General features: G+C 43.8%; 4 protein-coding genes and 1 long non-coding RNA gene across 17 annotated transcripts in view; 1 reads left to right on the top strand and 4 right to left on the bottom strand.

Annotated features, from left to right (window-relative positions):
- MYO19 (myosin XIX) overlaps nt 1-15785 on the top strand; it is a 28981-nt gene extending 13196 nt beyond the window's left edge. For 4 of the 11 annotated variants that reach the window (XM_074845380.1, XM_074845379.1, XM_074845381.1 and 1 more), the window contains 20 exons: nt 340-472; nt 685-754; nt 1108-1210; nt 1423-1519; nt 1992-2068; nt 2449-2539; nt 3571-3742; nt 4080-4153; nt 4245-4366; nt 6108-6221; nt 6573-6749; nt 7639-7785; nt 8245-8352; nt 9178-9248; nt 10197-10306; nt 12121-12284; nt 12958-13087; nt 13274-13359; nt 13688-13993; nt 14987-15785. In XM_074845380.1, coding sequence (XP_074701481.1) covers nt 340-472; nt 685-754; nt 1108-1210; nt 1423-1519; nt 1992-2068; nt 2449-2539; nt 3571-3742; nt 4080-4153; nt 4245-4366; nt 6108-6221; nt 6573-6749; nt 7639-7785; nt 8245-8352; nt 9178-9248; nt 10197-10306; nt 12121-12284; nt 12958-13087; nt 13274-13359; nt 13688-13993; nt 14987-15115 — 2481 coding nt within the window. In that variant the 3' untranslated portion in view covers nt 15116-15785. Of the gene's footprint in view, nt 1-339; nt 473-684; nt 755-1107; nt 1211-1414; nt 1520-1991; nt 2608-3570; nt 3743-4079; nt 4154-4244; nt 4367-6107; nt 6222-6572; nt 6750-7638; nt 7786-8244; nt 8353-9177; nt 9249-10196; nt 10307-10716; nt 10826-11329; nt 11458-12120; nt 12285-12957; nt 13088-13273; nt 13360-13687; nt 13994-14986 lie in introns of those variants that run through there. The other 7 variants (XR_012625763.1, XM_074845384.1, XM_074845385.1 and 4 more) reach the window with 7 other exon arrangements.
- On the bottom strand, nt 336-8234 carry LOC141932206 (uncharacterized). The gene is made up of 5 exons (XR_012625766.1): nt 7408-8234; nt 6872-7036; nt 4841-4900; nt 1405-1511; nt 336-415 (listed from the first exon to the last, which is right to left on the bottom strand). It is a non-coding gene; the product is annotated as an uncharacterized LOC141932206 (long non-coding RNA).
- A 48-nt stretch (nt 15786-15833) lies between the features above and the next one.
- On the bottom strand, nt 15834-17260 carry ZNHIT3 (zinc finger HIT-type containing 3). 2 transcript variants are annotated; one of them, XM_074845393.1, is made up of 5 exons: nt 17135-17260; nt 16927-16958; nt 16749-16835; nt 16594-16674; nt 15834-16324 (listed from the first exon to the last, which is right to left on the bottom strand). In XM_074845393.1, the coding sequence occupies exons 1-5, from the start codon at nt 17212-17214 to the stop codon at nt 16134-16136; spliced, it is 471 nt and encodes a 156-aa protein (XP_074701494.1). In that variant the 5' UTR covers nt 17215-17260; the 3' UTR covers nt 15834-16133. The 2 variants fall into 2 exon arrangements, with proteins under 2 accessions (XP_074701494.1, XP_074701495.1); XM_074845394.1 differs by lacking the exon at nt 16594-16674.
- A 1974-nt stretch (nt 17261-19234) lies between these two features.
- Nucleotides 19235-20325, bottom strand: LOC141932231 (lysophosphatidic acid receptor 1-B-like). The gene has a single exon (XM_074845445.1). The coding sequence runs from the start codon at nt 20201-20203 to the stop codon at nt 19235-19237; it is 969 nt and encodes a 322-aa protein (XP_074701546.1). The 5' UTR covers nt 20204-20325.
- Nucleotides 20326-20895: 570 nt separating this feature from the next.
- Nucleotides 20896-27919, bottom strand: part of USP32 (ubiquitin specific peptidase 32) — a 126171-nt gene continuing 119147 nt past the window's right edge. For both annotated transcript variants that reach the window (XR_012625790.1, XR_012625791.1), the window contains one exon: nt 20896-21100. The gene's annotated coding sequence lies outside the window, so the exon portion shown is untranslated. The remainder of the gene's footprint in view (nt 21101-27919) is intronic.

Here is a 27919-nt window from a genome sequence, read left to right as displayed (position 1 = left end):
AAAATGATTTGCTGAGTGTTAATGACTCAAAGTCCATTTATATTCAATTCATCTTAAGATACGAGCAGTTAATTCTAGCTGAGTTTCCAGATGGTTGCATCTTGATAAAACTGCCATTCAGCAAAGCACTCCAACAGCATTTAAATGTGTGTCTGTTGCACGTAAGCATATGCACAAAAAGTTTCCACTGAACTAGAGCTACAAACCTGACACAATTACTCCCTTTAGCATCATCGCCAGCTGCATGCTGTGTTTTCAGAAGCTAACACTGTTTCACTAACTGACATAACTAATAACGTGGTGAAAACAAAGGCCTATTGTCAAGCCTCTCTCTTGCAGACCTGGACATCTCGCTGCCTCATGAAATTCTATGCTTCTGTTGCTGCTTCAGTTATCTCCCCAAAAGGCAATGAAACTGTGGAAAGGATAGAGAAGAGAGTGTTGGATTCCAACCCTGTCATGGAAGCATTTGGTAAATGAGGCTTTTTTTAACAGCAAAAAGAAGTAGTGGCCACTGTGGGAATTTTCTTTGTTAAGGTCTAAGCTAGCTCTTGGTCCTCTCCTTAAAAGACCAACTCTTCAAATACTGGAGCTATATACAAATCACCCTTAATATCTATATGTCCTACATGGAGGAGTGGAACCACTCTGATTATGCTGTATCTGTCACTGGCAATTTCACAGGAAATGCATGTACCCTGCGGAATAACAACAGTAGCCGTTTTGGAAAATACATCCAGCTTCAGTTAGACAGGTAATAATTACTGTGTAAAAACCTTATCTATTGTCTTGTTCCTTTAAATCTCTACAAGCCTGATTCTGAAGTCTGCCATAGAATATTTTATCTGCCTTTAGAACATATTTTGGTTTGCTAGAGACTTACATCTTACTTTTTTTTTTCTGCAAGCTCTCACCCTGATCTCTAAAAAGAGCAATGCAAAAACAGAGATGCAGTTAAGAACTCTGAAAAAAATATCACATTAAGCTTGCACAAAACTGAATGTGAACTGCAAAGCATTCATAGTCAGTTGGTATCGTAACAACGCAACATCTATTGGATTCTGTGAGGAAGTTTTGTTAAAGTCTTTGCTTTTTTTTCCCCTCTAGATTCCACCATCTGAGTAGTGCTTCCATTCAGACTTTCCTTTTGGAGAAGACCAGAGTTGCCTATCAGGCCCCCAATGAAAGAAACTTCCATATTTTTTATCAGGTTTGCCTTCTGTTAATTTTGCTAGATGTTTCTGACAAACAGTGGGGATGAAATCACCAGATTTAGCACAGTTGCAGCTTTTAATATTTAACAGTTTTCCTGTCTGCCATGCTTCCAAAATAAATCACGCTCCCAGTACGTTATTCTTCATTGTCTGTGAGCTGTAAATACCAAAGGCAGAATTCAGTTGTTACCTTGTTTTCTGTCTCCAGATCACAAAAGGTGCTACTGCAGAGGAGAGGCTGGAATGGAACCTTCCAGAAGGGGCTGACTACCGCTGGCTGCCAAATTCTGAAAGAAACTTAGATGGTAAAGATTAGTTGCACAGACTGTCCACTAATAACGGCTGTGACTTTAAAGGGAGGCAGGCAAAAGCCTGTCCTATTAAATCCCCTGACCCAGGTTGGTCAGCCGACAGCAGAGACTTTGCAAAGCCACCTGCATTAATGTGATTCTTTTTAAGTTTCGGTTTGCACTATTAAGAGTTTTCACCTGGCTTAAAGCAGCGGTTTCTGGCCTGGCGAATTTGCATCTCTCTGTGGCTATGTTTAGAAACTGTCTTGTCTTTGGATGTGCTTCAGCAACCCGCTGCCTAACTTCAGAGCCCCACAGAGTCAGTATTAAGTCAGTGACTTGGTTCTCCAGCTTGTACTCTGGGATTTACCGAATTCCTTGATCTCCTTTGGCAATTCCAGCCAAACTGGACATGGTGTAGAGTGTTGGGCTCGCCTGTGTTTGTGTGCATGGCTTTCTTTAAAATAGCACTTGTTTGGCTTTTCAGAGGACTGCTTCGAGGTGACCAGAGATGCAATGTTTCACTTGGGCATTGACTGCTCCACGCAGAACAATATTTTCAAGGTCAGGTACAAAGCATGGTCACCACGAGGCTGCTAATGATGTTTGGGATGTCTTTTTAGGGTGGGATTTCTGCAGAAGTAAATCCGTATCAATGGACAGAACGTGGGTTGTTTGGTGCTCCAGACTGGAGGGCCTGCAGCTCCACATTAGGCTGCATAGCCAAATATTAGATCTCAACTAAAAGCCTGCACCTGTGAACTTTAGTTTTCCTTCAGTAATTGCAGCATTAGGAATTAACATAGAAGCTTGAAATCTACTTGGGTTTTTTTGTGCAGAAATGTTTTGACTTGTCCTGTTTGTGTGGCTAAGGGAAGGCTCAGAGGACACTGCCTTGGAGGGGAGCTCTGCTTTAGAAAACTCAAGGATTGGTTATATTTCAGGTATTGTCAGGCCTTCTCCATCTCGGGAATGTTCAATTCTCTAATCCAGTGGATGAGTCTCAGCCTTGTGAACTAGAAGACAAAACCAAAGGTGAGGCAACAAGCATGCCATGCTCCAGAGAGTCTTGTTATCTTAGTGCAGATGCCTCATGGAAAGGATTGCTACGCTCTCCTGCTTGATAGGAGACTATCAAGGTCATGCACAACTCAAAATTTAAGCGTGCTTTTGTTCGGTACTTCACGGTTTCAAAGTACTGAGCAAACGAAAACCTAATGCTCCCCTGCTCGGAGAGATAATATCCTTCTGTTACAGGTCAAGGCAACTGCGGCATTAGACAGTCATTTTAGAAGGATTATTGGCAGAACTGTTGCTCGTGATTGTAATCTTATGCTGACATCACAAGACTTACAGAAATCTGACCCGGAGTGAAGAGCAGGGCTCTTAAAATTAAAGCTTTGATGTTTTTATGATAAAGCCTAAAACTCCACTTAATAACAGCAAATCTGTTAAATTGCAGCACAGAACATAGGTTGTTCTGCATGTCTTCGGGAGGTTTGTGGATCTAGGTTCCCTTCAGAACTACAACGCTGTCCTGAATAGTGAAGTTTCCTACTATTATTTCACATGCTCTGAATTCACACTACTTAATATTCAAATAGTTTTGCATACCGCTCAGGTTAGCAAGATCTTAAATGCTTTGTTAGCAAATACTCATGTTTCTACGTTTCCTGACTATCCTCCAAATCCCTGTTTTTTCGGTCATGACTGTTTGATTTGCCTATCTGGATTTAGAGGTCTCTGCTCAAAAAAGGTGAAAAAGTAACAAAGACATAGCTAGAGAGTACTCTCTAAAATGCCTACTTCAGTGTGGCAGACTTCAGACTTTCTTGGTATTGTTTCATTTGAAATAGAGTACCTAAAATTCTAGAGGTACTGTACATCCAAATTAAGAGCCTGGTCTTCCAAGTTTGGGTAAAAAGATCCAAAATCCACATTTAAGTTGGTGAGTGCATGGAAGCGTCATTTTTCTATACTATCTCTGGACCTTCCATAACTTCAAAGGGGCTGCGTTCATTTGACACTCCAGATAACCTTGCAATGTTTTTTTTTTCCTGAACAAGATTTTGTGAAGACTGCTGGAGATCTGCTGAAGATACCTGTCGAGGAACTACTGGAATCATTAAGAATTCGAACAATAACTGCTGGAAAACAACAACAAGTCTTCAAGAAGCCATGCTCCAGAGCCGAATGTGAGACTAGGAGGGACTGCCTCGCCAAAGTGATCTACGCTAGGTAAGGACACGTAGGCCCAGCTGCTGTGCTAATCCGTAGAATTTTTGTGAGGGAATATGGAGGCCAGAGAGATTTATTTTCCCTGTCTTTCTGCTTGGACTCAGTAACGGTGTAACTCTCCCTTCCCCTCTCAACACACCCTTGATTCAGTTGTAGATGCAGACACAGCTGCTGTATCTGATAGAGAGATCTTCAGAGAACTGCTGTTTCATGTCAGCAGGCAGCATGTCACAATTTTTTGTTTTTTCCATGTGATACTGGTATAAATGGCAGTAAAAGAACACTACTGGGATTTTTATAAGCAAGCACTTTCCAACTAATCCAGTTGTCATTGCAGATTGTTTGAATGGCTCGTTTTGGTCATAAACGAAAGCATCTACGCAGACCCGTCAGTGTGGACCAGCTTCATAGGTATGGTTATTTAACTGGTTTAAGGGAGTAACCGTAACTCCTTCCAGCTACTCCTAGACCAAAGTGCACTGTCCTCCTACACTCCTTCTAGGTTTGCTGGATGTTTATGGTTTTGAAGCCTTCCCTGAAAACAACTTGGAACAGCTTTGTATTAACTACGCCAATGAGAAACTGCAGCAGCACTTTGTAGCACACTATCTGAAGGCACAACAGGTAATACCACTAAGATCAAATGTTAAATATCTAATTTTAAAATGGCATCTTTTGTCCCTTTAATTGTATTTCTGTGCCTCTGGTCAGATTACAAGCTTTAGTCGAGTAAGTAACGCCACAGAAATCAGTAGGATGTGAGTAACAATTGCTTTTTTAAAGAGGAGAGTGTGGGGCAGTTGGAATGAGACAGTTGCTCTCTTGCCTGCTGGAAATCTGTTCCCTATTACACAGCTCCATTGGCTCTGTGGCCTATTAAACTGCTTTCCCTGAAAGAGCTGAACACTTAAAACTAAATTCTTGAGGTAAGCGTAGCCTAAATTGAGATTCTCTTGAAAGCTGCTGCTTATAGCCACACTAATTCTCTTCACCAAGCATAAAGTACCTAAACGGGCGGGGAGCTTCTAGACCTGAGCTTAGTGTGAAGGCAGAGTGCCCAGCAGAACCTTGTAGCCCAATGGCAGCAGCATGTGGTACCTGGCGGAGGCCTTCTGCCACAGGAAAGCAGCTTCAGAAAGCCACTTGTCATGCTGGTACCTTTAAAGACAAAACCACAGTGTGCATCAGCTTTTATTTTTGACTGAGGAGGTACATGAGTTGTTGTTTCACAGTAGAGAATGTATTTGCACCACGCTAAATGCATTGCAGTCACTTGCCTAACTGGTCACACACGGCTAATTCCAGCTCTCATCTGAGTGCTCTGAAAGCTACAGAGTCCCTGCCAGGCCTAGGCTGCTGCTCTAACAGATGTCCTCCAGTCCTCGCTGAATTCCTCCACATCACACATACATTACCACAATGCTCTTTGCCATCAACTGGAATCTGGAGAATTATTTTCTTTATGGCACTGACATCATGGTACCTTCTGCCTCATGACCTAGTTTTATCAATTTATTCAGGAGATAAATATCTCTTGGACCATAATTTGTACTTTCATATGCCCAGCCTTTTTTTTTTTTTTTTTTTTTCCTGCCTGCCCTCATCAGTATGCCAGGGGTTAATGGGCAGTGAAGATGGAAACCAAGTTCAAGCACACAATTACTTTCCTTGAAACTGATTCATGACCTCTGTTTATAGTGCCCCTCCCAATTACTGCCTGCCCTCTTGCCTCTTTTGACCTGGCCGTGTCCCAAACCACTTAAACGCCATTAGTGGCTGTGCTGAGCAAGCTTTTAGCAGGAGACTTTTAAACTAACTGGCCGGAGCTTGTGCTTGTTAAACACTCCTGACGGTTTGTTCTGTACATCAGCAGAAATATTGTACAAATTATTTCCACCGGTATCTTTCTCCAGTTCCTTTTGGATCAGGATTTGTTTTAAATGGAGCCCAGCTAGTAAAGTCTGGCATGCAGTGTCGGTTCAGGGCTATGTCCCGATCTAAGGAAGGAGTTCTGTGTGTTCCCTGCCCTTCAGCGCAGAACTCAGTACAGCCAGGAGAGCCTCTGTTTACTCTGCAAAGCAGCCTTGCAGATAAATCTGTGAGGTTCCCAAGTAATACTTAAACAAATTGTTCCAGCAGGATCTGCTGCTACATACTCCAAAGCTACCTGGGGTAGAATATCCTCATTAATGGTTTTTCTTTTTTCCTCAAGATTGCTGTTGAACATGAGCTGAGCTTTGGATGAGCAGGCTGAGCCTGGGGTTAACTTGTTAAACAGTAACTGCATCAAACTGCGAAAAGGGACAGAGTTGTTTGAGCTCTAGTGCCCTCTGCTGCAGAATAACCAGTTTCTCTCTTACTTCAGGAAGAATATGCAGCTGAAGGCCTACAGTGGTCTTTCATAAACTACCAGGACAACCAGAACTGCCTCGATCTGATAGAGGGCAATCCTCTCAGCATTTTTTCTTTGCTGAATGAGGTACGTGTGGATCTAAACCCCTACTGCTTTTGGCCTAGTTGCCTTTCTTCTGTCCCACGCCACCAAAGAAAACATGAAAACTACATTAGGAAACTTGTCAGCTATGCAATTTCTGCAGAGCTTATTTTTCAGAACAATCCTGTCTTTTTTCCTGTGATCCTGGATGTTCTGATTCAAATATAAAGCCTCAATTACATTTTTTATCCCCCCCTCCCCCCAAGATTTCAGGGCTTGCATACTCAAATCAACTCTAAATGTAAAATTAATTTAAATGTAACATGTCTTAGCTTTTAAAGACAGTTCTTTATGAGAAATAAGAGATGCTGCAATTTTGTCTCGTTTGCTGTGCAGGAGTGCCGTCTGAATAGATCCTCTAACACTGACCTGTTTCAAACTCGGATTGAGAAAGCCTTGTCTAATAATCAATGTTTAAGTCGAAACAAGTTTAGTAAGAAGCCTAACTTTATTATTTCACATTATGCTGGCAAAGTCTGCTATCAGCTGGCAGCAATGGTGGAGAAAAATAAGGTAGGTGTTTTCAGAAGGAGCTGTTTAAAAAAACAAACCAAAAAATCTTACAGACCAAAAGCAGTTTAAATCAAAGCATCACTAACAAGCATATTCAGTGGTGCTTACTGGATTATACGTACCTTGCTCCAAATAAATCCTTCAGGCCACGTAAAACTGGGTAATGTTCTTGGTCTGATTTTCACCAAACCATCACTGGCACAAGCAAATGCTTTGTTAGCAGACCTTTCAGCTGAGGATTAAGTGGACCATCACTAAATCGGGGCTTCTTCCATTCCTGAAGAATCCTGAGACAATGCAGGAGGGTTAATGGCATCAGGGCATTTCTATAACCATAAATAGAGCACTTCATATACCCCCAAAGTTCAGATAAGTTTGTGAGAAACAAGAGCAACTACTCAAAGACTCAACTACTGAAAGTACCAGAAAACTCAAGTTTTGGCCTCGATTTGCCATCAGGGAATAAGTGAAATAGTCTGCAGATATGAGGGTCCCTTGTCATTTCTGACATCACCAGCAATTATGGCAAGTGGTATTAGGTGATGCAATAAGATACCGTCTCTTAATTAAAAGGAAGACTTTCTAATAGCTTTTCTAATGTCTGCTGCAGACTGCCCTATGGGGATTAAACTAGTCCTGAGACTTCTAGCTCACTTACCTTGTATAACGAGAACGATGTTAGGAGCAGTCGTACATTTGACTGGTTTTTGTTCCTGAATCTGACTATGAATGAATGTATGCAGTCAGATTTGAAACTACAGCTGTGGTTTAATCAAAGTTGGCTTCAGAAATACAGTTCCATCTATATACGTGGAATTTTTAGTCATTTTCAAAGGTGGCAGGTTTCTGCCTAAGTCCAAATACTAATGAGTCATGTCTGTGTTTGCAGGACCCCATTCCACCAGAGCTGGTCCATGTTTTGCAGAATTCTAAGGACCCTTTACTTCAAAAATTATTTCCTGCGACAGAAAGGAACCAAAATAGCATCAAAACCCAGAACAGAGCAGCTGTTGTTACAGTGGTGTCAAAGTTCAAGGTACATCCTATTCAAGTTTCTGCTTTCTACTGCTATCTTCATAACTAAACAAGAAAAGAGAATCGTTGGACCAAGATCAGTAAATATTATTGAAATGAAACAGCTGTAAACCAGAAATAGCTTCAGACTCCTGATATTCTCTAGGTTTTAACTCACTCCTTTAACAGTTGGGCCTCTGCCTTTTTGAGGCTTCTTCCTTCCTCTTCCTCATGAGGGGTTAGCTTCAACTGATGGCCCTGCTGTAATTTTGGAAACTTTCTGAATTTACTATCAATAGTTTTACAAAAGCATCCATAGAGGGGATTTTTTGCTCAAGCTGCCCTTACAGAAGAGCTCTGCTAATTCTGAGTCTAAGGCCATCCTTGCAAAAAACAACTTCATTGTTTTTGTAGACCACTCATTAGCTAAACTACCTGTGGAGGAGGAGTCCCTAATTAAACCTGTATTTGTTTTCTACAGGGTTCACTGGAACATCTCATGCAGATTTTGAACAGTACCACCCCGCATTACATCCGATGCATCAAGCCCAATGCTGACTGCAAGGCAATGACTTTTAACAGAGAAGAGGTAACTTTTCAAAAGCCTTTCCTCACTGAGTCAATGAGAAGCTTCCTAGAGACTGTGTGGGACTTTGCATTGGGGCTCTTACAATCTTGAGTCACTCACAAAGCTCTTTTCACAGCACATTTTGAAATAGTTTTTTCTCCTTTGGCGCTTCCAAGATAAACATCCAGAATCAGTGATGATGTTTGTCTAAAATGGAGCTAGTACGCACAGCAGCTCTTCCAGGTGCAACTTACTTGTCACTGTATGAGAAGTTCTCTTACCAGAGCGCTCCTGGGTTATCTGAGGTGCCACCATCCCAGCCCTCAGAATAGATAAAGGTGATCTGACAGCTCAGCAGTCCTGGTCACACAGATATCCTCGTGGTGAATGCCCACAACAAAACTTTGCTTGCTCCTGGAGTCTAGTCTAGGACAAGTGAGATGAGATCAGCCGACAAGCACGTCCTTGGGAGCAGAGCAGAGCTATCACTAGAGAACCTCATCTGATGTAAAAACAAGCAGCTGGAGTAGTGCTGCATTAATTTTAAACACTCGGAGAATTTGCTGATTGCATGCAAGTAGTATTAAAATACCAACACTGGGTTTTCATAATCGCTGCCTTCGGGCAGCGCGGGGTGTGTGGGTACCACAAGGGAGGGCACGCGAGGACTGTCCCTGAGTTAGCACTACCTTGACCCTACTCCGGGTGTTACTCAGAGCAGTAGTAACTCCCTCGTTCCGCAGCCTGGGGGCGCACAGCAGGCGAGCTGTGGCGCTGCTGCGCAGGCCGTGGCAGCAGCTTCCCCAAAGGCAGCGCTTACCTCAACCAGCTCAATTTATGCCTCAGGTTCTCAACCAGCTTCAGGCGTGTGGAATAGTCGAAGCCATCACCATCAGTGCAGCGGGCTTCCCGATTAGGTAAGTCCGAACTTCTTAAGCAACATCTTTTATAATCCATTCTGATGGCAATTAGTGGCATATTAGTTATTCAGAAGAGCTCATAAGCAGGAAATCTAAGTATTTTGCAGTCTGTTTCAGATCACCAAATTACTGATTCTTTCAAAGCTATCTGAAGAGTTCTGCTGACTGCTTGCTTTTAAGCTTATTTGGGCACCTCTCTTTCATGTTTTGGAGATAAAAAAGCTGTCACAGATCTGGACTGTTGTTCTGTGTTTTGGATAATGAGACTCTGCTCATTCAGCCAGTCCAAAAGCGCAGTAACAGCACAAGCAGTGCTAGTGCAACTTATATTCAGGACCAAAAAAAGAAAAAAAAAAAATCAAATACAGAGTCCAGATGTGTCTATAACCCACCCCTGGTCCAAGAGCTCACTGTACCTTCCCAGTCTGAGAAGCTGGGCAAGAGATGTTTTGATGTGGACTGTCACGTAGTAAAACTTTCTAATTGAATGTGGCTTCACAGGAACACTTACAACGATTAAAATTAAATTTTAAATAGCATTCATCGAAGTGTAGTCATCTCGAAGTTGAGCATCTCATCACAGCCAGTCACCTCACTGGGCTTTCTTGCCCACCTTTGGCGGATGGAGGAACAAGGCCTGAGCTGGTCACGTTTCTGACAGCTCAGTATTGATGGGGTGAAGCTCACTGTTACCATAAAGGAGCACAATTCCCATCCAGTCTTTGTTACAGGCAAAAGTCAGTTACTGGGCAATAGGCAGCCTCCTGAATTTCTCCTGAAAGTCTCTATTTTCTTGCATGTTGGTGACTACAGAGGCATCAGGCTGTGTCCATTCTGTGCAGTGGATCTTTGAAGCCATTCTGCCATTTTCCCCCTCAAAGGACAGGTTATTTACCATGTAGTAACTGATACTTGCCTGGAATTAACTGTACGTTTGTCTGTCAGGATCCCTTTCCAAAGTTTCACTGAGCGCTATGAAATACTGAGAAAATCACGTGGGCCCAATAAAAACAGAGTGTGTGATAAGAGCAACTATCATACTGCTGAGAAAAAAGGTACGTTTCTTTAGCTAATCCCTCTGCTATCAAGTAAAATTATCACTGCACCAACTTGATATCGCATAGATCAGGTACAATTACTCAATTACTGTATTCAGCACCAGGGACACCACTATTCCCAAAATATTTTTCTAATCTATCACCAACCTGAGTTTCTAACTTGCCTAATGCTTACAGCAGGCTCTTTTGAAAAGGTGCAAATCTTTCATCTTATTGCTGTTTTTCTGTGTTCCTCTTGGGTAGAACAATTAGTTACAACAGTGTTTGGGGTTCCCCTCAATATCATTTGATTTAGAGTTGGTTCTTGAGTAGACTTGAAAACCACTTACTTTTTGCTTATATTCCTTCTCCTTCCTTTCTTTTTTTTCTCCCACCTTGTTTTCTTGCCGAACACACTGACCTTCTAGCTTACCTGGATGCTGCTGCTTCTTCTCCCTTTTGCAAACTTCTGTATGCGATTCTTTTTTCTAAGCAAGAGTGAGGATGGACTTTAAAAAACACAATCCAATCTACAAGGTAACATCTCTGGTATGAACCCTGAGAGGAGTTCATCAGGTGGTTATATTTAGTATTGAAAGTTACTGCAACCCCCTTCTGTCACCCAGATTAATCCCATCGTCACCCAGTGGGTCTGCTCAGTAACCAGTAGATGTTGAAGCAGGACTGATAAGAACCAGCCTATGTCAGATAAGTAAAATGGCTGGAAATCTATTCACCTTGTGGAAATGGAATGAAGTAATGAAGTACAAGCTTGGAAATTACTTACACGCCATATCTTTCTCCCTCAATTATAAACCCATTAGCTGAAATGCCTCTTTGTGATAGGTCGCTAGTCCTTTTTATCTTTAGCAGGTAATAAGCTGCAAACAAAGCAAAACAATTTCCTAAACATGGGGATAAGCTTTTGGTTCCCTTATCAGCCCAGCCCCGTGAACACCATCATAGTCACCAGATGTCTTCCTGTAAGCAAGAATTGCTTATATTTGTTTTCAGTACCTTAAAATGCTCTCATCTCCTTAGAAATATTTATAGCAGAAAAGCAAACAGTATCCAGGATGGAAAGATACAAAGACCATCACGTACCCGCATTGGGCATGCAGAAACTCATGCAGCATTGCCTTGAACACCACAATCTCTTTCAAGGACAGGTCTGAATTAAGTCTACCTCTATTTCCAAATAGATTAATCTGGCTAACGTGTTTGTCTCATAATGTAAAATATTGTGTACTATGTCCCAGAAATGGTTTTAATAACCTTTTATTGCTGCAATAAACTCCTGCTTAGTACACGTCCCTGTAGCTGCTTCTGATGCCCTGTGAAAGCTGTAGAATTTTCTGTTCCTGCATCTTTCAGCACATTAAGGCTACGAGTCTAATTCCTTGCTTTTTGTTCTTTGTTCCCAACTGCTCTGAGTTTTGGGTAGTTCATCAGATTTTTCTTAGCTGCTCAAATCTACTCTTAATTGCATTGCTGTCGCTTTCTAACGTTTCCACGTAGGACGCTGTGAGAGCAGCTGAGCCCCCCGTCTGTTTCATTGTCTAGATCTACCCAAACCTGCGGATGGGTTAGAATGGAGGTGGTAAGACAGCACCCAAACTACATCCTAGTTAAAACACACCACGCTGGGTTTCTAGGCTGTCACATTTTTCCTTTGAACACAGCCAGATCTAGTGCTGTCTCAGCCATCACCTCCTCCCCTCTGGGTGCAGGTGTATCCCCCCTAAATGGCCAAGAAATCTCAGTGTAAAGATAATTAGTTGGTCCCGATTCCCCAGAGTTGTGACACCTTCTCTTCAATGCTTCACCTGCAGGCGAGACTCCGGTGGCGGGTGATGACAAAGCATCACGTTCTGTTGTTTTTGAGATCCTTCAGAATGTTGTTACAGAACAAACTACTGCTGAGCAAACAGGGAACAGAGCAGGAAACGCTTCAGTGTACTGTGGCAAAACCAAAGTATTTATGGCTAATTCTGTGGTAAGTGCTATTTCCTTGGCGAACAGTTCTGGAGTGTACTTGCACACTGGGGATTCTGGCACAGATTATCCTCATGGTTTAGGTAATACTCCTGCTAATGCCAGTGTGACCAGAATTTGGCATTTTCCTTAAACTAAATCAAACAGCCATCAGAATCCAACTATCAGAAGCGCTTTGTTTAATGGTGTCCTTCTTGCTAACGGACAAGGAGCTGCACTTGTGTCTAGTGGTGCCGGTACCCTCCCAGTTCCAGGAAGGATTGGCTTTCCTTAGCCTCAGCTGACAGGCCTGGCTACTCTGACAGGCCTAGGCAGCTTCTTTGTGAAGGAGATGAAGGAGACAACAGCACTTTTGCAAAGCTTGTGCGCTGGAGGACGCAGCCATAACAGACCCCTTCAACTGAGCTAGTTTTAAGCCAGCTGCTACTGTGACCACTGTGAGTGGCCACTTTTCCCCCCCAACACTCTCTTCCCCCTCAGATACTTGTATTTTCATTTGACATGTTATCTAATAAGCACTAATGAAGTGCTCTCACTTCTAAAACCTGACCCAACACTTCACTGAAAGGCACATGTGGTTTTCTGACAAACACCGAGAGCCTGCAGAAGAGGGAAGAGTTGTGAAGACAACTCTGTCCCTGAGTGTTAACTGCAGGCTCGTGTTCCCAATGCAGCTAGAGCAACTTGAAGTGAGAAGAGCAGAGGTGTTAAATGAGAAAGCATTTTGCATTCAGTGTTGCTGGAGAAAATTTAAACAGAAGAAACTAGTGAAGGAGCGATGGTCTGCAACTGTCATCCAAGCAGGTAATTTGATAAGGGTGTGGCTGAACATATGTAACAAGTAACATTTCCAGTTACACTGGATGTTTAAAGTGGCAGGAGTGGTTATGTTAATTAACAGGGGGAAGGCTTAAGTGCCATCTCTCTTACTTTGTGTGCAAGAGCTTCTGACATTCTTTGTACTCAGATTTCTTTTAATTAAATCTTCAGCTATTCGCTCCTGGTTAGCCAAGAATCGCTTCCAAAGGATGCGCAGGGCTGCTAATGTTATTAAGCACAGCTGGAGGAAATGGAAAGTAAGTACACTGGTGCAGGAAAGCATTGAAATTGAGTGACTCAGGCTTAGTGTTTGGGAAAGAATCTACCTCTGTCAGGTAACTGTACAAAACCATCAATTCTCCAGAGAACTCTTCTCAAGTGCAGAAGATGGATGCCAGTCCTCTACAGCTGCTTCTACAGAGTGGCAGCATAGCGCCTTACCTTCATAAAAGGGGAAAACGTCCCAAAGGGTGTCCTGTACCTTAAGATGCCCTCTTTTTTAGACTCTTAATTTTGCAGTTTTAAATTTTGTTCAAGATGTTTGAGAATCTTGTTCAAGAATATTGTTCTCCTTCTCTTCATCAGGCAAAAATGGCTGCGTTAGCAGCAGCAGAATTGGATGAGGGTGATGAAAAGGCATTCTTGGTTCCTGGAGCTCCAGTGATCTCGGCCAAACCACCTTGCTCTTTGGAAACAAGCTGGCCTCTGCACGCAGTAATTCAGTTCTGGCCTCTTGGCCTTGTCCTGGCTGCTGCACCCATTACCGTAACGGGACTTCGGAGGGACCTGTCCCTGCTGGCGAGCCTCAGAGTACGTCAGGGGAGCGACTGCTGCAGGGTGGAAAGCTGTTCCTTTGGCTGTGGCATCACGTCCATCAGAGCTCTCCCACAGGTAACAAACCTGACGGTAACAAAGCCACCGGTAACAAAACCAGCGGCACGGCCAAGCTGCCGTCAGCACTGGAACCTGAACTCTGCTGTCGAGCACAGCAGCCACCGAGCCTGCCCTCACGCTGCAGCCTCCCTCCTAACACGGGCTTAGGTGTGTGAGGATGACTCCGACGCCGTTAGGTCAAGCTAGACACGGGGCTGAGCTGAGACTTTCAGCTAAGCGTGAAAACTCTCGTTAATCTCCGTCCTAGGAACAAACTGCTCAAAGCTCTGCTTTGGAAAGGCAGAGCAGAGCATTCCCACATGGGCTCTGCTATGACGCACGAGGTATTTCTTCTGCTTAGGGGATTCAAGTTGCACAACAGGTGAAGACATGAAAAAACCTCTGCTTGGGGAGAAGCCACCGGGTGTGTTAATACCCCAGTAATTCTGTATTCACTGTGCAGACAGCTGCGCAGACCAGTTTGCACAGAGGATTTTCAGGGCAGAAAGCAGGGAGCAACCTCAAGTATTCAATCTCCTACACACATGCAGAACAGTCTCAGATACCATTTACTACAAACAAGCCCCAACCCACACTGGCTTCTCTCAGAAACTGCACTCTGGTTACAAATCACCCTGCACCTGTGCTGGGGTTTTTGTTGGTAAATTTTTGAGGTTGCATAAAATTATGCGTGCAAGAATGTAGCCTGTGCCTGGTCACAGTTACTACAAGTAGGAAGAAGCAGTACTACATTTGGTACTGACTAAATACTCCTAAATACTCAAGTCCTCAGAGTTTAAGCTAATTTCAGTTCAAATTACAGTATTGGTACTCTCTGTAGTAATAATTTCTCTTAAATCCATTTGTACTAGGAGTCCTTTGGAGATCCTCCTCCATCCTCATTCATATTCACTAGTTGTTTATATACTAAAGCACTTCTTCGTTTGAACAGCAAAATTAGCTCAAAATCTGGCAAAAACATCAACTGACCTCTCCACCTTTTTCTTGTAGGGCTCCATCAAGTTCCATTGCAAGAAGTCTCCCCTGCATTACGCAAATGTCAGCCCCCACACAGATGCCTGTTCCGTCACTGGATTTAACCAGATTTTATTGGACAGAAAAAAACTCCTTCCGACATAGGTTTGGGCCATCTGCATACACTGTACTTTTGCCTTCAGGCAAGGACTGTCTGCAAGCTGCTGCTTTCAAATTACTCAACGTCCATACCTGCAGCTACCTCAGAGCTTTCTGTATCAATGCATTGTACGTACAATATAATATACTTCAAATTTAGAGCGTGTTGGGGGACGTATTCCTCCTCTCACACGCACATATTAGAGGAAATATCACTACTATGAGAACACTCAACATGATTAAAATAGATCAAGGGCTTTAAGCAATATCTACTTGAACTGAACACTTGTGGCACTACCTGGGAGAAGAGGCTGGTGATGAGAGAGCAAATAAGGCTGGATTCTCGTTGAGAGGTGCAACTATATTTGGACTGACTGTGAGCGTTCAGTAACGTAACACCTCTGACTGACTGCGGAGGCGAGCAGCAGTCAGCTCCAACACTAACAGCAGATGTCTCAGGGAAAAGCGAGCCTGGACTCTTGCTTTTTATCTACAGGACCAAAAGATACGTACTCACAACTGCCACGCGTTGCTAGCGCTCCCTACAACAGCGTTACCACTGCCAGGGTCCTCAGCAGAGGCGCTCTGCACCGTCTCTGTTGCTCATGCGGGTCTGGAAAATGTTCAGCTCTTTTTTGTATGCCACTTGAAAATAAACTATTAAATACCTTGTAAAGGTGTCTGACCATCTAAGGTTTAGTTAACAAAAACATTTAAGATCAGCTTGTAGATTAAAATAAATGCAAATATATTTAATGTTGTCATTGGGAAGCAACGTTTCCCATGGTTGACAGTATTTCTGTACCAACAGACAGCAAGTCCACAGAACGTCAGGTTTAATTCCTAGTACTCAGAAATCTGCCCAACACTATGGCACTATTTATCAACTCTAAATTGAAAATTAGAGCACTGACATCCAAGCAAAGTGTGACCAAACCTTGAGGAAACAGACAGAAGGGTGCTGACGAATCTCTTCTGTCAGAGGGAAAATATCTCAAGGAAAGAAAAATGTTCCCAAAGTAGCTCACTCGGGAAGAATGTTCTCCTTCTCGGGAGGCTCAACAATTCTCAAACAGCAGTCTGCAAACTCAACGAATAATGGCTCCTGCATGTACTTTTTCATGAGAGAGCTTTTGTCTTCTGCTTGATCGACTGTCAGCAGTAGCTGCCTGAGATGTGGATTCAGAAGCAAGTCTCTCAGTTCTTCCGATTCCCCTTTAAAAAAAAAGATAAGCAGTACTAATCTGAAACAGTTACAGATGCGGTTGAGACCACCCTTATTTTGCAAATAAACTTTCAAAGAGACGCGGTGAAAGGGCAGGTATCTGACATTTAAACCTTTAAGACCTTTCAGCGAGCTGCACAACGGGGATCACCTGCAGCGCTCCATGAAGAACTCATGGGGACTGTGAGTGTCTCCGCTTGCTCTGCCGAAGGCCCGGCCCCCCTGCGCCCCCGGCTGACTCCTGACTTCCCGAGATTACCTAAACGCCTGAGTTTCTGCAGCGGGACGCGGTCCTGCTCGTCATCTTCTGTCAGGATGTCCTCCACCGACCAGGGGCTGGCTGCGGGTGAGGACGGCCGAGCTGCAGGGGCGGCGGGGAGCCCCGAGCCCTCGCAGCCCGCCCGTCCCACCTACCTGCGCGCTGCCCGCCGCGCTCCGGCCCGCCGGGGAAGGCCTGTCCGGCCGCCGCCCGCTCCTGCTTCGGCTCCGGCGTGCATCGCTCTGCGGGAGGACGCGGCGTCAGCAGCGGTGCGGTGCAGCCCGCCCGGCCCCCTCCTCCTCCCTCCCCGGCCGCGGCCCGGCGGTCACTCACCCCTGTGGGTCCTGCAGCACGGCACGGAGCAGCTGTGGGGCGAGAGCCGCGCTGAGAGGCGCCGGGGAAGGGCGGGAGGCGGCCCCTCGCCCCTCACCGGGCGGGCAAGGCCGCGCCGCCCGCCACCCGCCCGCCACCCCCCCGCCGCTGCCGCCCCCCGCCCCCAGCCGGTGCCCCGCCGCCCGCCGCCCCCCGGCCCGGCCCTCACTAAGCGGCGGCGCAGCGCGGGCAGCGGTACTTGGCCGCCCCGGCCGCCCCGCAAACGCCGCACGGCCGCGGGCTCCGCATGGCGGCCGCCACTGCGCCAGGCGCGGCCAGCGGAGCGCCGAGCGCCTCCGCGTAGGGTCGGTAAATCCACCGCCGAGCGCAGGGCGGGGCCGAGCGCAATCCGACCCGCGCCAGGGCCTGGCCTTTTTTTTTTTTTTTTATATGTATACACACACACACACACACACACTCTTCTCTTGAGGGAGTTCTGGCTGGATTCCAGCTGTCACCTCGCTTTTGAAATGACAATCACTGCGTTAAACATTCCGGTGGTTACATACCACCTTGCTGATGTCAGTACAAAGGAAATCGTACCCTACAATAAACATCACATCAGATCCTACAATAAACATCACATCATAAACCCACCCAGAGGTTGACCTTTACCATCTGCCCTGGGGTAAATTTTGGTTGAATCTCCTGGTATTAAGTTTAGGTTGAAATACATTCAGCACGAGACAGATGCTCAGTCTCTAGCCAAACCCAGCTGGGGCTGGTGGTGGAGTTAACAGAAAACACTTCTGAATGGTTGTGTTCAGAAGAAAAAAATGGAGCCAGATTTATCTTGCCTGAGTTACATTATCCATTTAAATAATTCATTTTAATTATGTATCATTTAGCGCCCTCTATTCCCTTAAATGTCTGAGTTTTAATTCGGACAAAAGAAATTCTCCCAGAGTTCTTCAATGTAAAGTAGCACAGAAAAGGGGTTTTGCAGCAATAAACATAAACCACTAAGTATCGGGTTTGTTAATGTAATGGCATTGCCCATTTCTTACGTTAGTGGGTGAACCCATTTCTTACACAAAACATGTTCTTTTTCTCATACCCGCTCAGGAACAGATCAATGGGATTATGTTCTTTGTTCACTCAAGCCTTCTGAAATGCTGAAACAATGACAGCAAAGCAAACAAACTGGAAAGAAATCCCTGAAAGCTCCAAGCTGGACTGGAAGGGCTGATTTTGGCTGGACTCTGTGTGTGTTTCATGAATGTGAGACCATTATCGCAGTACGGATTATCGCATTGATGCGATACCGTTGAGCAGTCTTTGAGCCTACTTTAAGATCAGAATGATGAGCTCATGTCACCAGGATCCATTTGGTCAAGGCTTCTACGTTGGTAACTGGGCAAGAGGTAAGAAATTTAAGCATTGTCTAGACAATATCCCTGTTCAACTAAGAATAAGCTTTCGTCTCTGCTAGGATCTGACAGATTAACTATTCAGTAGGCAATTGCTTTTTTGGAGAGGAAGAGGTTAAAACCTTTTCCTTTTACAAATTACTCGGCCTTGACATTTTTATTTTGTTTTGTTTTAGTACAGGCCACTTGACTGCAATTCTGATACTAAAGAATTCAGGTGAGGTTTTCTCCTAGAACAGTGCAAATTTCAAAAGCTGTGGACTGCCTCTATTTGTAAGCAGAAATATGAAAAGTGTCGTCACAAATATCTCACAAAACCATGTAATCCAGCTATGTATTGCAGTTAAGATTACCACAGTAAACCAGTGCTGACTGCCCCATTAATAGTTTCAGCAAACATTCAAAGATACAATTTGACCAACTGTAAACGAGAAAGTAAAATTATATTTTCCCCCAGACTGCTGACAATTTTCTAGCCATTTAACTGCCTTCGCCACCATACGACTAACACGACAGGGATGTGCATCCCAGCAGCAAAGCGAGCACAACAGCAGCCTGTTTCCAAACGCAAAGCAAACACGGCTAATGGAGTTATTTTTATCTCGCGCGCAGCAGCTCCCCCGTTCCCAACCCAGACCCCGGCACGAAGAGAAACCGCAACGCCGCGCCCCGTCCGCTCGCTGACTCGAAGACTACAAAAGCTGCTGAGAGAAGCCACAACGCTCCAGGCGTCCCCCCCCCCCCCCCAACTCCGCGCCTGCCCGCGCTGGTTTCCGCGCCCGGGAGCTGTCCGCCCGCTGGGTGCTGAAGCGGCGGGAGCGGGCGGCATTGCCGATCTCTGCCTGACTGCACGGCCTAGGGCGGGGATAGCAGCAGTCCTGCACCAAGGGCGGCCCCGGCTAGATGTTCTCAACCGTGCAGGCTCGGACACGGTTGGTGGAGAGGCATTTCAGAGCCTTGAGTTTAGCCCCCAGAGTTTTGGCTTTCAGGGTATATATTATGGGGTTCCCCAAACAGTTCATGGTTATCAGCATAGCTGTGCAATTTCGAAAGATGTAGACGCCTGGGTAGAGATCGATGTGGCACTGATGGTTAGTGGCATCGAATATGACTCCTGCGAAAAAAGGAGCGTAGGAGATCAACGTCAGGAGCCAAATAAAAATACTGGTTCTGGCAACCTGGATTTCAGCTGATTTGTAGGTGCCAGTAGCTTGTCCACATGCTTTCATTTTCAGCTTTCTTTTCCTCAAGATGATAATGATTCTAAGGTAAGTGAACAGAGGTACAATAAAAGCCACCACAACATTGGGAATGGCGATGAAGATGAGGTAGTCGACGCAAAATGGACTGTAGAGGACAGAGAGATTTTTTTCCATATGCAGGCAGTTCCACCCCATCAATGGCAAGCAGCCCAAAAAGAAAGCAAGGACCCAGTTAATTAAAACTGCAGCTATGGAATGGTTTCTAGCAACCCTGAATCTTGTCCTCATGCTTTCAGCCACAGCCAGATAACGTTCAATTGCAATGCTTACCAAGTTATAGATGGTGGATAAAATAGACATAGTATATAAGGCATAAGGTGCGAGCATATCCTTGGATCCGAAGATTGTAATGTCAGGATTGGTGATGAACAGCATTGAAATCCAAAAGCCAGAAAAGCTGGTGAAGAGATCGGAAAATGCCAGGTTGCAGAAGAGGATAGAGATAGGCTTGTGCAGATCCTTTGTTGCCATTCTGGTGAAGATGACCGTGCAGTTGAAGATCACAGATGCTATGTTAATGGTCAGCTGAGGGATGCCCAGTGCAAGTACTAAATAATGACTCCAGATTTCGGTGTAGTTAGCAGAGCAGTTTGGGTATCCATTCATGGTGGAAAATCCTACTTTCAACCGTTAACAAGGTCTGCTTTTCTCATCCCATATTCCGTAAGAGACCATACTACGTGGGCGTTACCACCACCTTGCTCTCCCAGCGAAGAATGAGTCCTGACAGACAGCGTCTATTGCCACATCATCATCATGACAGTGGATTAAACTTTAACCACTCGTGTTTTTAAATATTTGGGTTACCAACTCAAGGCCTAGCCAATTACCTTTAAGTTGCTAGGACAGGTAAAAGTGGAAAATGTATTTACTACTATACAGATGATCTGCTTAAAGCAACCTTTATCAAGAGCAAAATCTGGCCAGTTCTTGTGAACATGAATGATCACATCAGTAGTTTAAAAGTCTATAAGGGTATTCTAAAATGGAATGAATTCAGCTTTAATTCACAAATAAACTAGGTGGATAAAAGGATTAGAGAGTCAAAAAATGGAGAGCAGTAATGTTTTGGTTTTGGAGGGGGGGGGGTGTGACTGATGGATCTCAAAGACAGTGACACACAACTCACTGTTGTGTCACTAACCTGGACACTGGTTCGGTGAGGATGTAAATTCTAATTTCCGATCAACTCTAGTGACATCACAAAACTCCTAAAGTGCTCAAGATTGAGCAAGAGACAACAGAATCTACTTGTTCACTGTGTCTTGCTTACAATTACAAACGGATGCCACCAACAGTGTCTGTTTTTCTAAGCACAGTTAGCTCATATCTACAGAACAAACCCCAAACTTACTTGTAAGCAAAAACCATACGATGAACTGCAGCACTTCAAAGGGGACCCAAAGAGGTGGGAGTCTTTGTCTCCGCAGATGTTCTTGTGCTTGGGCCCACAGAAATATCCCCGTACATTTTTTCCACCTTAATTCTTGGATGAGAACGTAGCTAGAAAATGAAAGACATCTATACTCATGCCTTTGTTACAGGATATTTTGTGTTTGCTTATTTAAAGTTACTGTGTAACTTATAGATTAATAAAACAACTTAATATCATTATATCTTTTCTTTCTCTGTCTTTTTAAAGGTAGATGATTTTTGAGAGCTAGATTTAAAATACTTGAGATGGGGGGCAAAAGCTCTTTGGACATACAGTCAATGCTATCAGACAGCAGAGGGCACTGCTGGAACAAACAATACAGCGTCCAGTGGGGAATAGGGGGGTTTTAATCGGCGAGCAGTACATCAGTGCATCAATACGAACAGCACCATGGATATTCTTTCTATGCAGAAGCAGCTGCTTTTGTTTGCTGATGCTGAGTGTGGGTCGTCTCTGAGTCACCCCACGTTTTATTCAAAATGCCCAGGTACAAGGAGAAATCTCCGATGTGCTCTGGCTGCTACCTGGCATCTATCTGCAACTGAGCAGCTTTCCTTTAGCAAAATTATCCAGGTAAAGCCATATTACCTACAAAGTTATTCTGATTTAATTTATTTTTTACTGTTATCCTAACAAAGGATTAATTTGCATTAGTAACGGTTTTATACCATGATATTTCAAAGCAGCTCGGCTAATTTTATGGGCTTTTCACATTCAGTGCTGACATCTGATCATTACAGCAGCAATTCCAGCTCTAGAACTGTAAATCTGTGAATGGCAGCTCTGCCAGAATATACAACAGACGAAATTTGTGCTAAAATGTTGAGCTTAGAAGGGAAAATCCTATAGCTTCTTTTTTTTTTTTTCTATTAAAGTTGAAGTGTATGAAAGTAATAGATATTTCAGATGGTCACAAGGCAGTGCAAGGAATGATTATATCGAAATAAGGGCTGAGAATTGACTAATCAAGTCTGCTGATGTATTAATATCCTATAAGATATTCTTCTCAAAGTGTCACAGATAAATCATCCTTTGTGCATCCCATAATCCACCTCATGCAGAGCTGTCAACCACACCTTTGGTGTGAGGTTGCTGCTGAACAAGGGCTCTACTATTTCCGTCACCTTGTCAGTGCCAGCACCACAAGTCAGCAAGTCCTTTTAATAAGAGCAAGTACGTCAGCAGGCAACATCCAGCCCAGCTGGACATCGGTCAGGAATGGCAGAGGACACCCGACCAAGCCACATGCACCCCCGGCCTCTTCTGATTGTGGTTTCCATGGCTCTGGGAACCGAGGGAGGGGCTGAGGGCTGTGATGGGCAGCAGGCTATCCACAAAGCAAAACATCTTTTAAAATATCCTAGTTACTAGGAAGAGTACATCCGTGAATATGGGGTCCAAAGTGCCCTAGATATTCCTGAAAATGCTGCTTGAAATTTCTCTAATTTGAAAATTTAGTGTTCAAGCATGAAACACCAAACAATATGAGATCAGAATGGAATTAAAAATAATATCAAGTAGTATAAATAGCTCTTCACAAAAGCTTTGTAATCTTATTTCCCTAATATAATTGAATAAAAATTAGCATAATATTGCTGGATTAAAGGAGACAATATTATTGTGGAAACTGGTTTTTTAGTGGGCTTCAGTATACAGAAAAAAACAGATTTGTATATTCCAACCCTCTGTAACAAAGTTTGAGCTCTCAAAGCCAGATGTAAAGTAGTTTGAGTTGAAAACACTGTGTGAGACAGAGGGCTACTACACAGCCAGATCTCCATGTATAACAATCTCGCTTCAAGGGTATTCTTATCCTCCCATATTCTGGGAACTTTGCAATCTTCTTGTGCTTACACCCACAACACGCCTGTGAGGAAAGAGTGTTATCTACATTTTACAAATGGGGAAAGAACAATCACGTTATTTGCTTAAGATCACGCAGAAGTCTAGTACGGAGGGAACCGAATGTAATCTCCTGTATCTCATGCTAACACTTTAAACACTGGCTGTACCTCGCTGTGACAAGCCTTTGACTGATATTTATCTAGATTTCACCTTCTACAACACTTTTTAGTTCTGTAATTGTTTTTATATTTCTTCATCTGAGTGGCCAAATCGCTATTGTTTTGATATTTGTCATGCATACAAAATGACATTATTTTGTATAGAATCTCAAAGTTCAACAATAATTATCTGATTATTATGGCTGTGGAAAAACACAATAATCACTGAACACGTTGAAGAGACAGAGAGAGACATGAGGAGCTTCAGGCTGAATTTTTAATGACCATTCATTTCAAGTGGCTGTTGTGGAAAATGAAACTTCACACAATTGAGCTTGCAGTTTCAGAAATGCCCATAACCCGCAGCTTCAGACTTCAAGAGGAATCACAAGTGCTCAGCAGCTCTCAGAACAACAGGCCCCAGCTGTGACATGCCAAAGTTGATTTCAAAACAGGAAATTAAGTTCAGGAGCTGAGAGTCTTAGTTCTGTGCAGTAACCCTTGGACAACAGACACTTCTACCATAGTGTGATGCAACAGCAGTTCTCTTATGATGTTCTTTATGCTGATAACACACCAAGAAACTTGAGTTATGCCTGAAACTACAAGAGAAAAAGCTGCATCCGTGTAATGAAAATAAGAACTCCACAGCACAATTAAGCTACAGATGATTTGGTGTTCCTTTCAAAGTCATGTACATACACTCTACACACGAGAAAAACAAGGCACTGAAAGGATGAAGGATTTTACTGTTCTGGTTTCTTTCCTGTCACAGTCTCCCTGAACTCATGTCCAATTCCTACTCTCATTCTTGAAAGACCAGACCTTGTTTGTTGTGAAATGCAGCCGTTCAACTTCCTCCTCAGTTGCCCCTGCACCCCAACTATACGCTTTACCAAGCCGCAGACAGCACACAACCTGACCCAGAAAATGGCAAGTGACCTGCAGCTTGGCAAGTACTGAGGAAGAATAATTCCTGCTTGCCGTGACCTTCAGCAAAGCCTTCAGACAAGAATACCCGTCTGCTCAGTCTTTCAATGGACATCATGAGGCCTGCAAATAAGGAACATTCAGGAAAGGGAGTAATACAAATAAGGAGCATATTTAGTCAATTTATGTTTTAATTTATGCAGATTAAAGTCTTCCTCTTTGGAGAGGAAGACACAAATGAGATGTATGATGTCCTTCCAAGATTTTTTGGAGACGTTTTCAAAACAGAGAGCTCTCTGCTCCTCCTCCACCCGCTCTCTTTGAGGAAATTTTGCCTCACAGGTTTTGAGTTATCTGACATCCCAGCTATGCTTTCATGGCCCTCACCAGGAACACAAAGCGAAAGCAATCATCAGGCTTGAATGTCTCTGACTGCTGTTTAGCATTATGCTAGCTACAAGCCACAAAATAATGGCAAGGACGGCTTGTTACAAGAACACTCTCACAAACCAGGTCCTCGCCCTCTCTATGTGGAGCCTGAACATTTCTCTGAGATGCCGGAACTGTTATTTTCACCTTTGAGGAACAGATTATGCTGTCTAAAGGGAGACAAACACTGACAAATACCTGAAACCAAGGTTGTATGGTAAACGAAGCCTTCCATCGATAATTTATATCTTACCCCTTTAGACATGAAACATTCCACATAAAGGGCATCTTCCTTCTGAGCTAAGCAACTACAGAGGCACAGGGGGGACTGTTGTTATGGAAAGCAATGGTCAGAAGCGTGTGTGCTTCAAAACCAGGGAAAGCCACTAGACAGGCTGTAAACATCCACAGCTAAATATACCGCTGAGAGGCACACATCCTTCAGAGCACATCATAATTCTAGGAAACATTGAGCTGCACACTGCTAGTGTTTCATCACTCACCACATGAAGACTGTTCATCCACATGAAGAGTAGTGCTTTACATGAATACTGGGAAAAGGAGGGAAGTTCAGATTTCCTAATAATGACATCACCTAATACAGGGTCTAATCCTCAGGTACAGCCTAAAATAGATAATGCACCAGAACTGAGCAGAAAGCCAAATAAAGAGCCACTGCAAATGTTTCTAACTATTCCATGAAAATGACCTTGTATTAGAACAAGGTTCCCAATAGAGCAGACTCAGGGAGAATCATAGCCAGCCCGCATTGTCATGTGAAAGGTGAAGACTTAATGTTTCTGATACACCAACAGCTACGAAATTCCAGATTTCCTGTTCAGCAGTGAGGCAATTCTTATGAAGAAAATTACAACTAAATGAAGAGAACTTACTGTGTTCTCTCACTCTGAAGGGTAGGTTTCCCAATCACCCAGTCACTAATCATGAAATTAATTTGTGTTTTAAGTCTCTCGGAAGTGCTCCCCTCTCCCACTGCAGGAACAATTCCTCCCAGGTCAGCTCATCTGTGAACAGGATTTGGACTCAAGTCAGTCTCACCCCCACAAGCCTTAGAATTTCCTTCTAAGAGCAACAACTCGGCCTCCCAGCACAAGAAGCTGTGCCACCGCCTTGACTTTGACTGGGGCTCTCATGCATTTGTGCCACAGCATCAGACCCAGCCTGCTCTCATCCCCTCCTTCCCACACTGCTGGGGCACAGGGGACTGCAGGCGCTCAGCTGGAAGGTTTAGGAACAACTCTGGACTTCCTCCGTCAGCACACGGTAGGATCATTTGGCTCAGACACATGCAAGCTTCATTAGCTGTCACGTCAGTCCCTCCGAGCTGCCCGTGAAGCCCTTTGGGTAGCAGCAGGCTAATGTCACATCTCATGCATTTCAGAAACCAGGCTGGGGGGAACAGCTCCAAAATCTTTGCTGCTGTGGCTCTCAAGGCCGTGGAATAAGTGCAGTTTTCACTGGTTTTGATATTCCTTCCTGTTCTTAACTATCCTGTAGCTATGGGTACAACTGCAATCATTACACCAGAAATAGCTATCCTTGAGTTCAGTGATCTACAACAGACTCCCTGCACAACTTCGTCTCTTATCTCCTCTGACCAAGATCCTCATATGTATTTAGGTTCAATGTCCAAAGGCCTTTATATAAAACCCACCCACAGTACAGTTCCTTCCAAAAATATCCCTAGGTGCAAAGATGCCATCGAGAACTGATAACCAAGCACCTGTCAGGTAAGTTTCTTTAGAAAAAAAAACCAAGATCACATGATGTCTGCCGTGCTTAGTTAGATTACAAACTGTATAAGGACAGGGAATGTCTTTCCCTGAGTATGCATTCACTTTCTAGCACAAATAAAGACTTAGTTTACATGACTGCAGTGCAGTTTATTACCATTTTAATAATGGCAGACTGGAGGTTTACAAAAGGTAAAAAAAAAAAGATAAAAAGAAAACCCAAAAGCAAGAATCCTGAATTTCAAGATCAAAATTTCTAACCCTCAGATTTTTCAGTTCTAAACAGAGGGTTTCTAGCAGGCTCTTCACTTTCAGAGAACTAAACACAAATAGAGTGAAAAAAATTAATCAAAGAGCTTTGGTTTGGGTTCCCCACTGAAGATCATCCCCCAAAAAGGAAGAGAGAAAAGCCCAAGAGTAAAATGTCTTGTCAGTGCCCTTGAAGGCTGACAGCACCTGACACTGCCACGTTCACGCCCCCATTTCTCTCTACGTGCTCAGCATGCACCTTGCTTAGATAGCTCCACCGAGACTGCCAAACTAGGAAGTTAAAAAATGCAACAAATTCCCTTATTGTTCTTGTCACTGCAGTAACTATTTATCTTAGCACCATGTGCTAGGCAAATCATCGTCTGTTCATGCTTTAATCTACCTAATCCAGGATGGAAAAACACTACCCAGCAAATCTTCATTGTTGGAATGTTATTTATAGGCATCCTTTTTATGAATAAAAGACCTGCTCATAAGTCAGCTGTCAGATTTCCCGTCGTTATTACAGGTCCTGATCCTGCACAACCCTACTACTGACAGCAGAACGGCCGTACTCTTCACCTGGGAGCCCGCAGCTTTTGGGAAAGGCAAGAAGCACTTTTTTGGTTCCTTTTTTTTAATTCAGACCATGCTGGATGCCTGGGCTTGCTCGATGCAGCCAGCATAACATCACTTCACTCTGCCCACCCCTTCATGAAGGAGCACTGGGTCAAGCACCCTGCTCCTCTTCTTGCACTCAACCCAGCACATGGGCTGCATCCCCATGGACAGAGGCACATTTGGGGAGGGGGAGAAGAAGTTGCACTCCCTGTTTTCCTCAGTTATATCAAAATCCAACCCCAAATGAAAAGATGAAAATGTGTCTATAATAGAGACTATAGAGCAAAGAGTAGTAGTGCCATTTCTTGTAGACAGCTTTGTTTCTTGGACATAAAGCCTGAATTGCTGCTGAATCAGACACATGGAATTAAAGCATTCAGATAGGAAAGTAACGGGGACAGAAAACAAAAAAATCTGTATATATTATACTATAGTTCCAGAAGCAGGAAAGTTAAGTTTGTTTGTTTGGTTTTTTTAAAAAAAGGACACCACCCCCCCACCCCCACCACCCCCAACAAACAAATAAACAAAAGGTGTGCTCTCAGTTAAGTGCAAAAACATATATAAGTAAGGTGTTGGTATGTCACCTAATAAACATTTCCTGCTGCTGCACACAGAAGTCCCATTTTCCAGCCTCACAAATCTGCTCCAATCCTGAGTAGCTGTTTGGAGGGTTGTGGGGTACAGGGCGGGGGGGGGGGGGAAGGAAAAAAAAGGGAAAAAAAAGCTACCAGTAAATAAAAATGTAGCAGTTAGTAATAGGTTACTAAACCTGCATAGGTTGCAAAGTATCAGTTATTCACTACAGGCTACCTGCTTAGTGCTGGAAAGCCTTATTCCTTTTGCCATTCATTTGGGAGAAATGAATAAATTTAGGCAAATCAGGAGTAGGGTAAATCTG

Source organism: Strix aluco, chromosome 19 (genome assembly GCF_031877795.1).
Source record: "Strix aluco isolate bStrAlu1 chromosome 19, bStrAlu1.hap1, whole genome shotgun sequence".
In the NCBI taxonomy this organism is placed as follows: domain Eukaryota; kingdom Metazoa; phylum Chordata; class Aves; order Strigiformes; family Strigidae; genus Strix; species Strix aluco.
The sequence above is the reverse complement of the archived record's forward strand: the minus strand, read 5'-3'. Positions and strand labels throughout refer to the sequence as shown.